At 37.6% G+C, this 14379-nt stretch overlaps 1 protein-coding gene across 9 annotated transcripts in view; it reads right to left on the bottom strand.

Annotated features, from left to right (window-relative positions):
* Nucleotides 1–14073, bottom strand: part of LOC135101890 (ER degradation-enhancing alpha-mannosidase-like protein 1) — a 168653-nt gene extending 154580 nt beyond the window's left edge. For 6 of the 9 annotated variants that reach the window (XR_010269433.1, XR_010269435.1, XR_010269432.1 and 3 more), the window contains exon 1: nt 13640–14065. Coding sequence is in view for 2 of the 9 variants with exons in the window: in XM_064006206.1 (XP_063862276.1) it covers nt 13640–13911 (272 nt within the window). In the remaining 7 variants the exon portion in view is untranslated. Of the gene's footprint in view, nt 1–13581 lie in introns of all 9 variants that reach the window. The other 3 variants (XR_010269438.1, XR_010269439.1, XM_064006239.1) reach the window with 3 other exon arrangements.
* Nucleotides 14074–14379: the final 306 nt, after the last annotated feature.

The following is a 14379-nucleotide window of genomic DNA, read 5'->3' as shown; positions in this document are numbered from 1 at the left end:
CATCCTCAATCTGTCCTTTTCATATAATCACATCTCATCTCTAGCTAAAACAGCTTCTATGAAGTTAGGGATTCTGAGGCATCTACGCCAGTTTTTCTCACCCCACCCAGCAGCTAACTCAGTACAAGGGCCTTATCCATCTATGTATGGAGTATGCCTCACATAGGGGGGGTGGGGGTCCACTCATACCGTTCTTTTAGAAAGGGTAGAATCAAAAAGCTTTTCATCTCATCAACTCCTCTCCTCTAACTGACTGTCTTCAGCTTCTTTCTCATCACTGCAATGTTGCATCTCTTTCTATGTTCTACCAATATTTTCATGTTAATTGCTCTTCTGATTTTGTGAACTGCATGCCTTCCCTTCTCCCACAGCCTCGCTGCACAAGACTTTCTTCTTTCTCTCACCCCTATTCTGTTCATCTCTCTAATGTGAGAGTTAACCAGTATTCTCAATCATCAATTCATTCCTTTCTCTGGTAAATTCTGAAACTCCCTGCCTGCTTCTGCATTTCTACCTTCCTATGACTTGAACTCCTTCAAGAGGGAGGTTTCAAGACATTTATCCTTCAACTTTTCACCAACGCTTCGAACCCTATTCAGGGACTGGCATCTCAGTGGGCTTCTTTTTTTTAGATTTTTGTTGCCCTTGACTGGTGTCCCTCCTACATAAAAAAAATTATATATATATATATATATATATATATATATATATATATATATATATATATATATATATATATATATATATATATATATATATATATATATATATATATATATATATATATATATATATATATATACACACACACACACACACACATAGTAGGTTATGAGACAATGAACATGATTCATTCCAATGTAGTGTTCATTATGGCAAATGTACATTACAGTGACAGAAAAATTAATTGGTTCCAGGGAACCAGAAATTAATATAAAAAATTCCACAATTTCCGAAAAAAAAAACATCACAATGAACACATTTGTACTTCTAAATTTGAGATAACACAACAAATATATACAGTACACTCTTGAATTTCGTTCCTAGTCCTAAATTCTTATGATCCCGAGTTTCACATTATCACCACAAGTTTCATATTGCTTTGACAAGTATTAAGTCACACTTACCTACTGTCAGTGTCATATGTATATATACAATAAATCTTGCCCAATTCGGAGCTCTCTCTCTCTCTCTCTCTCTCTCTCTCTCTCTCTCTCTCTCTCTCTCTCTCTCTCTCTCTCTCTCTGCGAAAGTAAGAACAATCCTAAGGACTGCTAAAATAGAATGAGAATAATTGGGAATGAAAATGGAATTACATATACAAGTGAGAAAGAATGAGAAAAGATGAAGTGAAAATGACATATAATGAATATAATGAGAGCAAGAGAGAGAGAGAGAGAGAGAGAGAGAGAGAGAGAGAGAGAGAGAGAGAGAGAGAGAGAGAGAGAGAGAGAGAGAGAGAGAGAGAGAGAGAGAGAGAGAGAGAGAGAGAGAGAGAGAGAGAGAGAGAGAGAGAGAGAGAGAGAGAGAGAGAGGAGGGATGGGGGGGGGGGAGAGAGAGAGAGAGAGAGAGAGAGAGAGAGAGAGAGAGAGAGAGAGAGAGAGAGAGAGAGAGAGAGAGAGAGAGAGAGAGAGAGAGAGAGAGAGAGAGAGAGAGAGAGAGAGAGAGAGAGAGAGAGAGAGAGAGAGAGAGAATTTCACTCCCTTGTCCCTTATCTCTGACAGATAAGGGGGAGGTTTCAGACAAGACAAAAGAAGGAAGAGGAAAGGGAAAAAGGAAGGAAGCGACAGGCGGCAATAGGTGAACAGTGGCTCGCGCAGCTGGTGAGTTAGTCTCGCAAGTTTGAGTTTGTTATTCCAGTCATAATATATGGCAACCAACCCTAATGTGCAGGGCTACCAACTGTTGCCATCGTGTTCACGAAATGTGTCAAATAATATCTTCCACTGTGTCAGAATGTAGATCTCTTTTTTTCTTTTTTTAAGATAATTTTAGTAGCTACTGTACCTGTATTGTCTCTTTAAATGTAAAAAATCAGCAGTCTTTACTGTCAACCTGGCAAAGGTACTTTTTGTGAAAGATACCTTGTCAAATTTGTCTTACAAAGTGGGAGGGAGTTGATGAAACTCAAAAATGCAAAGCCTTATTAACTTTTCTTCTTCCTCAGGCATGTTGACTTAAGTATGAACTTTATGCTTATTTGTTGTGCTTCTAACTTTGTTTCCTTTTCAAAAATTTTATGTATGGTTGGCCACACTCCTGCAAGGTCCACTTAGTGTTGCCAATGCTGGTTGAGATAGTAACTCCAAAACACTAGTAGTGAGCTTCACTAAACCCATTCATTAGTGGTAGGGAGAGGTAAGGAGGGGGAGTTGAGGGAGGCAGCAGAGATCTCCTTCCCACCAGTGAATGGGTTGAGGGAAGCTCAATACTAGTGGTTTGGAGTTATTATCTCAACGAGCATTGGTAACACTAAGTGGACCTTGCAGAAATGAGGCTAATTGTACATTTTCTTTTGAAATTATTTAAAATTCTTTGTTCATTAATTCTGGCTTTTAGTTAAATATTTTTAACCATAGTAATAGTTAATTTATCTTATTTTTTTTTTATAAACCTGATAATAATAACCTCATAACAAACAAAACAAACATTCACTATATCAGGTATTCAGCTTTCATTAACTAAGCATGTGCAGGGGGCTTCATCACCTAACATCCAATAGTTACCAGTTTTCAAAGATACTAAATTTGCAGAATTTTTAATAGAATGAACTTCTAATTTTCAGTTATTACTCTACTTTTCTACTTACCACTTTAATCCTTTGCTTCTTTGTTTGATCTGCATGATGAAACCTACAATTTATTTTACCTATTTTTGACAATTATTGGAGAATGTTAAAACATGGCCTTCCTACTAGAAAGCAGGGCTTGCCAGAAGAGAAACTGAGGGAAAAGCAATACTGTAAATAGGCTCCACAAACGGATCAAATATATAAAACTCAATTTCCAATGTGTTTCATAAAAAAGAAAGTAAAATTAACTAAAAATAGTAATGGATAACCTAAATGTAAAAGTGTGAAACATTAGACATGAAAAAAGTAGGACTTTTAGATCTAACAAGAAAAAAGAAATAAAATATATTGGTGGACTTGAGATGACCTGAGAGGTGAAATAAACAATGAATCTAAAGTTTAGAAATGCAATAAATTAAAGCATAACCTAGGTACCCTGGGGCAGGCTGTGGAAAGATAAGGAAATATGTTCCAGTAATAGCAAACATGAAAGTGAAGCTGAAAAGAACAAGGGGAAACATTCAAGAACAAAGAAAACGAACACAGAAAGACAAGATAAGGATAAAGTTTAAACAAAAAGATGAGTTCAAAGTATTGACTCTAATTGAGGCTTACAATATTTCATGGTTGGAGCAACAAAAGAGATGTACAAAAAAAAAAAAAAAAAAAAAAAAAAAAAAAAAAAAAAAAAAAAAAAAAAAGGAAGTCACAACAAAAATGGATGACATGAAATTTTGGATCTAACGGACAAAATATTCTGTACAGAAAATCAGGAGAGCTATGTAAAGCTGGATAGAGAAATAAAAAATATAAACAAAGAGAAGAACAAGAATGATTCAAGGAGAAATGTCACAATATGGAAAAACTTGCAAATGTACAATACCCCCACATAAAAAAACAGATATAAGCCCATCTCCAGTACTCTGCAAGTCTTTTTCCTCACCATAGCCTACTGTGCTGTAGTGCTGTTATGTGTTTTGCATAATTAACAGATTAATGGCCTCCACATTGTCAAAGTGGGAAGACACTTTCAGAGCATCTACCTTTACTTCTGACCTAGTTGTGAATTAACCACTATTTAAGTCTAGATTTTTTTTTAAATTCATGCTTAATGATGGATCTGGGCAAGATGAATGATACTGAGAAGGCCCATAACATCAGGTTAAAGGGAGCAAACTTAACTGTAAAAAAAATAAGTGAGAGGACAGGGTACAGCATGACTTCCCTCTTTTCACTATTCCAAATGTGCTCAGGTGGGCACAGTCTCCCCTCAAAAATCAGGATCTGGACACACTAATAAAACTTCAAGATAAGATTATAAAATGTCAGGTGTTAAAAAACCCACACATTACTGCCCATCAATTAAAGTAGGCTCATCCTTATCTCCTAAGGGATGTTGCTATTTGCACTATTCAGAAACACTGCCAGAAGCACCTAGAGCTTCTGCTACACTCTGCCACTAGAGCACCTCTCTTAACTCTCATGATGTGCCAGGCTCAGCTGGATTTTACCATCCAACACAAACATTGAACTGCGGAGGACTGGCATGGGGATGATGTTCAGTGATGAATCATCTTTCCAGTGTGGTGCCAAGTGAAATCAAAAGCTTTGTCATTCGTCAAACATCAGCCTCTTAGGCACCCCACTACCTGCATACCATAGTGAAACATCCTTCTTCCATCATGGTATGGGGTACCTTATGTGGAATAATGGGCAAGGCTGGGCTGTATGTTCTGTTCACTAACACTATGAATTCTAACTACTATATTAAAGTTCTGGAGAAGCACCTTATTTTTTTTTGACTTGCACCAGTGTAAGTTCTTCCAGCATGACAATGCACTATGCCACAGAGCCAGAAAAGGTGACAAAATAGCTTGAGAACCATAACATGAACATCATTAAATGGCCAGGAAACTCACAAGACTTCAACCAAATAGAAAATATGGGCAGAAATGAAATGGCAGATAGAAAATGAAGATACCTCATCAGTGCCATGCTTCATCAGTGACATAAAAAAAAAAATTTGAAGTATTTTTTTTTTTTTCATGTAGGAGAGGCACTAATCAAGGGCAAAAAAAAAGCGAACTGAGGTGCTGGTCCCCAGAGTCAAAAGAGGTCATCAAAAATTAAAGGATAAGTGTACTGAAACCTCCCACTTGAAAGAGTTCAAGCCATAGGAAAGAGGAAGTACAAAAGCAGGAAGGAAGTTCCAAAGTTTATCAGAGAAACAGATGAATGATTGACAATACTGGTTGGGCATGAGAAGTGGACAGAATAGGGGTGAGAGAAAGAAGAAAGTCTTGTGCAGCAAAGCTGCAGGAGGAGGGGAGGCATGCAGTTAGCATGTTCAGAAGAGCTGTTAGCATGAAAACAGCAGCAGAAGATAATAAGAGATGCAACATTGCAGTGATAAGAGAGAGGCTGAAGACAGTCAGTTAGAGGAGAGGAACTGATAAGACAAAAAGCTTTTGATTGCACCCAGTCTAAAACGGAGGTATGAGTGGAACCCCGCCATACATGTGAAGCATACTCCATACATGGAGAGATAAGAAGATAATAAGAGATGCAACACTGCAGTGATGAGAGAGAGGCTGAAGACAATCAGTTAGAGGAGAGGAACTGATAAGACAAAAAGCTTTTGATTCCACCCAGTCTAAAACAGAGGTATGAGTGGAACCCTGCCATACATGTGAAGCATACTCCACACGTGGACAGATAAGGCCCCTGTACAGAGTTAGCAGCAGGGGGGATGAAAAAAACTGGCAGAGACAACTCAGAATGCCTAACTTCATAGAAGCTGTTTTTAACTAGAGATGAGAAGTGAAGTTTTCAATTTAGATTATAAGTAAAGGACAGACCAAGGATGTTCACTGTAGAATAGGGGGAACAGTTCAGTGTCACTGAAGAAGAGGGGATAGTTATCTGGAAGGTTGTGTCCAGCTGAATGAAGGAGGAATTGAGTTTTTGAGACACTGAATAATACTAAGTATGCTCTACCCCAATCAGAAATTATAGAGATCAGAAGTCAGCTGTTCTGTGGCTTCCCTGTGAAAACTGTTTACTTCCTGAAGGGTTGGACATCTATGAAAAGACATGCACCCAGTGCAAGGTGGCATCAGCATAGGAGTGGATAGGACAAGAAGTTTGTTCTAGATCATTGATGAGGAATAGGAAGAGAGTGGGTGACAGGACAGAGAACCCTGAGGGACACCAGTGTTAATAGATTTAGAAGAACAGTGAACATCTACCACAGCAGTAATAGAATGGTCAGAAAGAAAACTTGAGATGAAATTACAAAGAGAAGGATAGAAGCCATAGGAGGGTAGTTTGGAAATCAAAGCTTTGTGCCAGACTCTATTAAAAGCTTTTGATATGCCTAAGCCAACAGCAAAAGTTTCACCAAAATCTCTAAAAGAGGATGACCAAGACTCAATAAGGAAAGCCAGAAGATCACCAATAGAGCGGCCTCAACAAAACTCATACAGGCAATCAGACAGAAGGTTCTGAAGTGATATATGTTTAAGAATCCTCTTGTTGTGGATAGATTAAAAACTTTAGAGAGGCGGGAAATTAAAGCAACAGAATGATAGTTTGAGGGATTAGAATGGTTACCCTTTTAAGGAATGGGCTGAATTTAGGCAAACTTCCAGCAAGAAGGAAAGGTAGATACTGATAGAGTTGAGAGAGTTGACTAGGCAAGGTGCAAGCATGGAAGCACAGTTTCAGAGAACAATAGGAGGGACCCCATTAGGTCCATGAGCCTTCCAAGGGATTAGGCCAGTGAGGGCATGGAAAACATCATTGTGAAGGATCTTAATGGGTAGTATGAATTAGTCAGAGGGTGGAACAGTGGGGAACAAGCCCTGAATCATCCAAGGTAGAGTTTTTAGTAAAAGTTTAAGCAAAGGGTACAGTTTTAGAAATACACGAGATGTCAGTGGTGCCATCAAGTTGAAATAAAGGAAGGAAAGATGAAGAAGCAATGTTATTTGAGATGTTTTTTGGCTAGGCACCAAAAATCATGAGGGGAGTTAGATCTTGAAGGATCTTGAAGCTTTCTATTAAGGCAGAACAGACACTTGTTTAAGTTATGTTGATACAGGTTGGTCCAGTTGGACAGAGTATGTATTAACTTGTACTGTACAGGAAATGAATGGGTCAGGCTTGATAACTTTTACATTTTTTATGTACGTGTACATATACAGACCTTATTTATCAATATGATATAGAACGAAATTTTGATATGTAAAATATTTTTAAAAATCCACTTAGGCTATTTTTTTTTTTAATTGGTGTGTGTGTTTTTTTCTTTTCTTTTTTTTTATACCAACCCTGTGTCTAATGGAATTTCCTTCCAAGTCATACTTGTGGGGATGAGCCACAACAAACTGCGGAGAAGTCCATAGTGTGGAGCAGGGTAACACTAATGTCTGGGGAATTAGTGCAATACCACCATCATTGCCACCCTCAGTGATGCTAATTAAGTTTGGAGAAGGGCAGGCTGCAGTCTCCATATACAGTGATACAAGTTTAGTGAGGAGAAAGGGCTGACTGTAACTATTGCTGCCATTCACTGATGTGAGTTTAGTGGGAAGAAGGACTGGCTGTAGCCACCACCACTGCTGCCACCATACATAGTGATGCAAGTTTTGTGAGAAGAACTGGCTGCAGCCACTGTTGATGCCACCACCATCTACAGTAAACAGTAAGCATTCATCAGCTGAGTGTAAACAAGAGCTCAGCGTAGCTTTTTTTTTATGACTGTGTAATGTATCAGTTTTTATTCATAATTCCTTTGATGTTTTATGAATTCTTATGTATTTATTACCTTCAGTTATATCCATAAAAAAGTTTAATACTATAGGTAGCCTGAAAATACACGGTGTAATCAGAAAGTATCCAACCTTTGGCCAAAAAACAAGTAATATTAAAACACAATTCTTATTTAGTCTCCTTCAAAGTATTCACCTTTGGAGTCTACACACTTCTGCCAGCATTCCTGCCACTGCTGAAAACATTTCTGGAAATCACTTCTTGGGATGCTGTAGTTATGTGCCATCAAATTTTGCTTAATGTCCCCTGTTGACTAAAATCTTCTCCCTTTGAGTGTATTTTTGAGCTTTGGGAATAGCCAAAAGTCACACAGGGTCAGGTCTAGGGAGCAGGAAGCCTGATGTACAAGTGGTGTTCCTTGACAAGGAATGCTTGAATGATGTGGGCGAAATGAGCAGGTGCATTGTCATGGTGGAGTTGCCAGTTTTTTGCTGCCCACAGGTCAGGTTGTTTTTGTTGCACAGCTTCACAAAGGTGGTGAAGAACCTCCAGGTAATATTCTTTGTTAATTGTTTGTGGTGCATATTCATGGTGCACAATACCTCTGTACCCAAAAAAGTCAGTTAACACTGCTGCGTACCTGTCTTGGTTTCTTTGATCTTGGCGAGGATGGATGCTTCCATTTGGATGATTGCAATTTTGTTTCAGAATCATAGCTGTACATCCATGTCTCATTGCTAGTGATGATAGTGTTCATGAAGTTTTGATCTTGGCTAGTACACTCCAGCATGTCTTGGAAGATTTCCTTTCTGCCTTCATAGACTTTTTCCTCAAACCTTTGCAATCATTTCATCGTTTCTGCTAGTTGATGATCTACCACAATATGGCTTACTGTCCACTGAGGTGCGGCCATCTTTGAACCTGCTGTACCACTCCTCTATTTATGTTTTCCCCATAGCATCATCTCCAAAGGCCTTCTGAATCTTCTCGATAGTCTGGGCTTGCATATCACCAAATTTTTGGCAGAATTTGATGCAGTATCTTTGCTCATTGTGCTCAGACATCTTGACTAAAAAAGAAAATCACACAGCACACTCTTCACGTCTATACTCAACGTGTCACTGCAGGCAACTGGCGCCACCTACAAACATGAAAATTTTTGAGCATGCTCAGTAATGTGGCCACCTAATACCAATGCAGATTTTGTTCGCACATTATTACTTTGTATTAACGAATTCAAGATTGGATACTTTTTGACTACACCCCATATTTCAGTTTTTGAGGAGCTTGTCTCAGATAAGTTAGAACCACAATTATTTTCTGCTATTGCTTTCATTAAAACCAATGTGGACTATGTCTAACATGGGCTAATAGTGGAACTGAACCCCTGCATTAGCAGTGACCAGACAGTGCAGTGGTTGCAAAAAAAAAAAGAACTATAAACATCACACATAGCCCAAAGCTTCAATACTTGATTTACAGGTATGGGAGGTATTAAAAAGGTAAATTGTCATACACATCAACTCACATACCCTAATGATGCTATCCTCAGCTTTTGAATCACTGACAGTAACTGTCAGGTACAGTGAGGGAAGATGTTTCTCGCTTGCTCTCCTGCCCATTTCCACCTCACTGAGACCTTTTCATTTCATTGTTCACATTTAATTCTCCTTATAATATAATGGGTCCTGCCAAGCGTAACAACAATGAAAAGAATGTTGTGATGGTATTTGTTCATGAGGGGCTCAGTAATTGCGACTGGAAGACAGGGAGATCAGAGACAGCTGTTACACAGGTGAAGGCTGCAGTAGCACTTGAAACAATTGTCATTCCTGAAATAAAGAAAGACTCTGGGTAAAAAAGGAAGGCAGATAGAAGAATATTAGGTTGATAGAACATATGCCTTGTAAAAACTTACTCACTACTTCATCATTCTCTCAGTCAGTAGAGCCTTGTGGGCTGTAAGGTAACATGGAGTGACAGCTGTTCCAAGTGCTAGTGCAGCCACCCATGTGACGGATGCTTCTGATCTTTTTTCCAGAAAAGCCAGAGATACACAAAGGAGTTCAAGAAGACCTTGACAGAAAACATAAACAAAGGATAGTGTGTGGCACATCTGGTCAGTACAGAGAAGAAAAGAGAGGAATGACTGTCCATGGTCACAGACATCACAGGACAGACACTTTAATAAAGCTAAAGACACCTAAACAATACTTAACTTTTAACTCTGCAGGATTAACATGTGCACTCTCTGCAGTAACTAGTCACAGCCTTGACAACTTGTGTCAGTATCCATTCCCTCTTATCCTGAAGAGGTAACAGAGAAAGTCCTCCCCTTGGTTTAGTTATGTACTATATAGTTCTGAAATGCCTTTCACTAACACATGGGAATTAAAGGACACAGTAAAACTGTTGGAATCCTGTATATATGAAGCATCCTGATTTTCTAGCGTGGAAAATCTCTATTCCAAATAGTACAAAATATGTACAATGTAACTTTTATGAACATTTTACCTAAAAATTACCTAAAGCCTCATTACACAAGATTTTCTGTTTACTCTCATCTATATTCTGCCCATCTTAATGATACAAGGGTTCAAAAGTATTCTCACTCTTTCATATCTTTCACCAGCAAACTCTGAAACTCTCTTCTTATTTCCATATTTCTTCCTCCCTGTGACAAGAAAGGAGTATCAACACACCTAGCCATCTCTATCAAGAGACCTCAAGTGTAGCTATGTATATGTATGTATATATATATATATATATATATATATATATATATATATATATATATATATATATATATATATATATATATATATATATATATATATATATATATATATATATATATATATATATATATATATATATATATATATATATATATATATATATATATATATATATATATATATATATATTCAGTCAAGTTATCCCCAACACAGAGTTGTAGTTCCAATATTGCCCCATGTTAGACACAATTCGTGTTAGAATTTTAATGAAAGCAATAACAGAAAATTAATGTTTCCAACCTGACTAAGAAGGCACCACCAAAAAATATTTTCAGACTGCCTACATTTTTTTTTTATATACTTATAACTTAAGGTAGTACCTAACAAACACATAAGGTAGTTCATAAAACATTAAAAGAATAATGGGTAAAAACTGGTATAGTACAGCATCAATCAACAAACCATGCTGAATCTTCATTTGTACATACAGCTAATGAATGTTCACTGTTCATATTACTGTGGATGGTGGTGGCAGAGGCTGGAGCTATCCCTTCTCAGTAAACTCATATCACTGTGTATGGCAGCAGTGGTGGTGGTGACAGCAGCAGCCACAGCTTGTCCTTCTCACTCAAAAAATTTTTTTATTTTTTTCTGTTTCATCATACAAAAAACTAAAGCAATAAAAGAAATTAATAAAAAATTGACTGAACTGAAGTACCATCAAAGTAAATAGTGACCCACCTTAGAAACTAAATTGCTTATCGCTCTTGGTTCCTTTACTGTTACTTTTAAAGAATAGCATTGTATACTGGCTTTTTTCCTCTCTTGGCCTGTCTTCCTGCAAGAAACACAGACCTCTAGCCCCCTTGATGCCCTTGGGATTATTAACCTAACCAAACTAAACCTCCATCCCATTAACCTCCTGGAGTATCTAATTTAGTAAATAATAATAGTGTCATGTGGCCCTATTTCCTATTTTTTTTCGGCTCTTACCCCCTACAATGTTGGGGACCTGGTGGGAAAGCAGGATTTTCAGGAAAAGGAAAGCTAGAATAGAGCCAAATACAGTCTCTGACCACAAAAAATATATAGGAAGCTGCCTACTCCTGCTGTTGTTCTTGTTGTTACAATGGCTGCCATGTTCTTGATCTTGCTCCTGCTGCTAGCATCCCAACCTAAGTAAACTGATTAACATGAAATAGAACCACAGCAGCAGTACTATAACTCCCTATTTATTTTAGCTGCTAAGAGGTGCTATTTGGCTCTATTCTAGCTTTCCCCACCAGAAAACCCCACTTTCCCACAGGTTCCCAACACTGCAGTGGGTAGGAGCCCCAAAAAACAGAAAATAGGGCCATGCAACTCTTCTTAATATTTACCAATCATTCATATTAACCTTTACAACAATAAATAGAGTAAGTCTTATGCCTAAAATGTTGTGATATAAAATTACATTTCTGGATGCACAAAGAACTAGGTTTGCTAGGTATGTATCAATAGATTTAAGCCATAAGGAAAAATTCAGCAGATTAAATAGAAATAGAATACAATAATAATAATAATAATAATAATAATAATAATAATAATAATAATAATAATAATAATAATAATAATGACGATGATGATGATAAATATAATAATAATAATAATAATAATAATAATAATAATAATAATAATAATAATAATAATAATAATATTATTATTATCATTATTATTATTATTATTATTAACATTATCATTACAGTAAAATCCCTCTTATCCGGCATCAACGGGACCGCTGACATGCCGGATACTTGAACATTGCCGGATACTTGAATAGAAGTGAAATTATGTCCACAATCACCACCCTACACTCACGCATCTCACCATAACAAAGATCAGCTGATCTTAATCAGCAGCTGATCTGTTCAGCTGCTTAAGTGTAAGCACAACACGCTTCCTCTTTTCTACAACTTTAGGCATGATGAAGGCGCCAGGCGATAAACAGTGCACACACGGGACTGAGTCACTGAGTAAACACAGTGCAGTGGGCTGCAGATGGTGCAAAGCAATGCGCTCTGGTGGCGAAGGGACAAAGTATGCCTCGTGCGGGAATTTTAATCGATTTTATGAGTACACATTGATTTTTTATTGATTTTAAGGCTCGGGGAAAAATGTGCCGGATACTTGAATGCCGGATAAGAGGGATTTTACTGTACTCCTATCTGTAAATATGCAGAACACGGCCTTGTAAGCAATCTGTAAGATTATATATATAGGTACTAGAATAGTATACTTACTGTAGTACACACTTGCTATAGTTAGCTCACAAATCAGCATTGAAATCAGAGGTGTCTACCAGAACTTAAGTCCATAAATTATGTGCTCAGCACAATTCCTTTCACAGACTGAATCCTGGAACACTTTCTATGTGCCTCAGGAAGTAAGTAGTTCATATGTGGGTGAAATATATAAAAAGTAATCTTTTGTCCATAAAAGCTCAGCGAACTATTGAACAATAAACATTTTATTATGAGGCACATTTTATTTCCAAGATATATAAAGGACAGGACACTACGAGAGTATTATTCCATGCTGCCCTATCATGTCATGCCATCACCCATACACCCTTCATTGCACTCCTCCACCTTTTCCCTTTCTGGTTAGGTTGGGTTAAATTAGGTAATGTTTGGTTAGGTAATGCTAGGTTAGGTTAGTGTTCTTAATGGGGAGTCCAGAGAGGCAAAGCCCCCCCACCCCCCAGTTAGATTAAATGTCCTTATGGAGGTTTCCATAGGGACTTCGCCCCCCAGTTCAATCAAGTAAACTAAAGATAGGTTAAGTTAGAAATTTCCCGACTTGTCCTTGCCACCCTCGAACTTTGTCATGAATGTCAAATTTAGCAGTTTTCCGAAAGTGACAGGCTTAGTTCTTAAATATATATATATATATATATATATATATATATATATATATATATATATATATATATATATATATATATATATATAGAATATTCGGATCGCCATAACTCGTCTATTTTTTACCTCCTGCACCCAAATACCTCCGCTTTCCCACCAATCCCCAAGCTTGTTGGAGATAGGGAGGGAGATATAGATGAAAGAGATTAAGGCCCTGTTCTGCATTTTTACCTTATCATTATCATTCGAAACAGTGGAAGTTGTAAAAGTCTAGGCAGACTGGTACATGACGTTTTGAAGAATAGGGTGTCATACCATTTTTTATTTATCCTTGACCGGACTGGACAATGTTCATCTCTACCCTTCTCCCTCACCCACCTCCGACATAGAGACCCCATGGGTAGCATAAGGAGGATGTTTCCCAGCCAAGACTCACGGGTCATCACGATCTGGTCCTCGGCCGCGGCAAAGAATAGGGTTGAGCTCGTCCTCTGGATAGGCATACTTCATGTAGTTGTCGTAGCCGAAGTAAAACATATCCCTCGTATCTTCCTTAAGCTTGAGGCGCTCACTTTCTGGGAGGCTTCCATATTTCCTTTCTATGCTACTGAGAGGATATCTGAATATATTAAAAGCACACTCCGAAACATGCACCGCCAATATGAATACTACGTGTGGCCACAGCCAGTGCCTGAATTGCGCCACCATCCTCCCGCCCGACTAGCCTGCATCGTGTCACAGGCAACACTAACAGCTGTCAGGCCTCACGGCTCACCCTCAGGCCGGCCTTGAGCTGGCCCACCAACTCAACGGCACCATCACACTTGCCGCCACCGGTCACTACCAAGAATGGTAATAGACACTCTTGGTATACGTTCCTTGATCACTACAGACACATATTACGACCAACTAGACATTCAACCATTGTCGTCTTTACATAGCAGGGATACACCAGACTTCCTTTTTTCATTTATAGCAACGTTTCTGTGAAGCTGAAACGTTGCAATAAATGAAGTCATATATATATATATATATATATATATATATATATATATATATATATATATATATATATATATATATATATATATATATATATATATATATATATATATATATATATATATATATATATATATATATATATATATATATATATATATATATATAATAATA

The sequence above is a fragment of the Scylla paramamosain genome, chromosome 1 (assembly GCF_035594125.1).
Source record: "Scylla paramamosain isolate STU-SP2022 chromosome 1, ASM3559412v1, whole genome shotgun sequence".
NCBI lineage: Eukaryota > Metazoa > Arthropoda > Malacostraca > Decapoda > Portunidae > Scylla > Scylla paramamosain.
The sequence above is the reverse complement of the archived record's forward strand: the minus strand, read 5'-3'. Positions and strand labels throughout refer to the sequence as shown.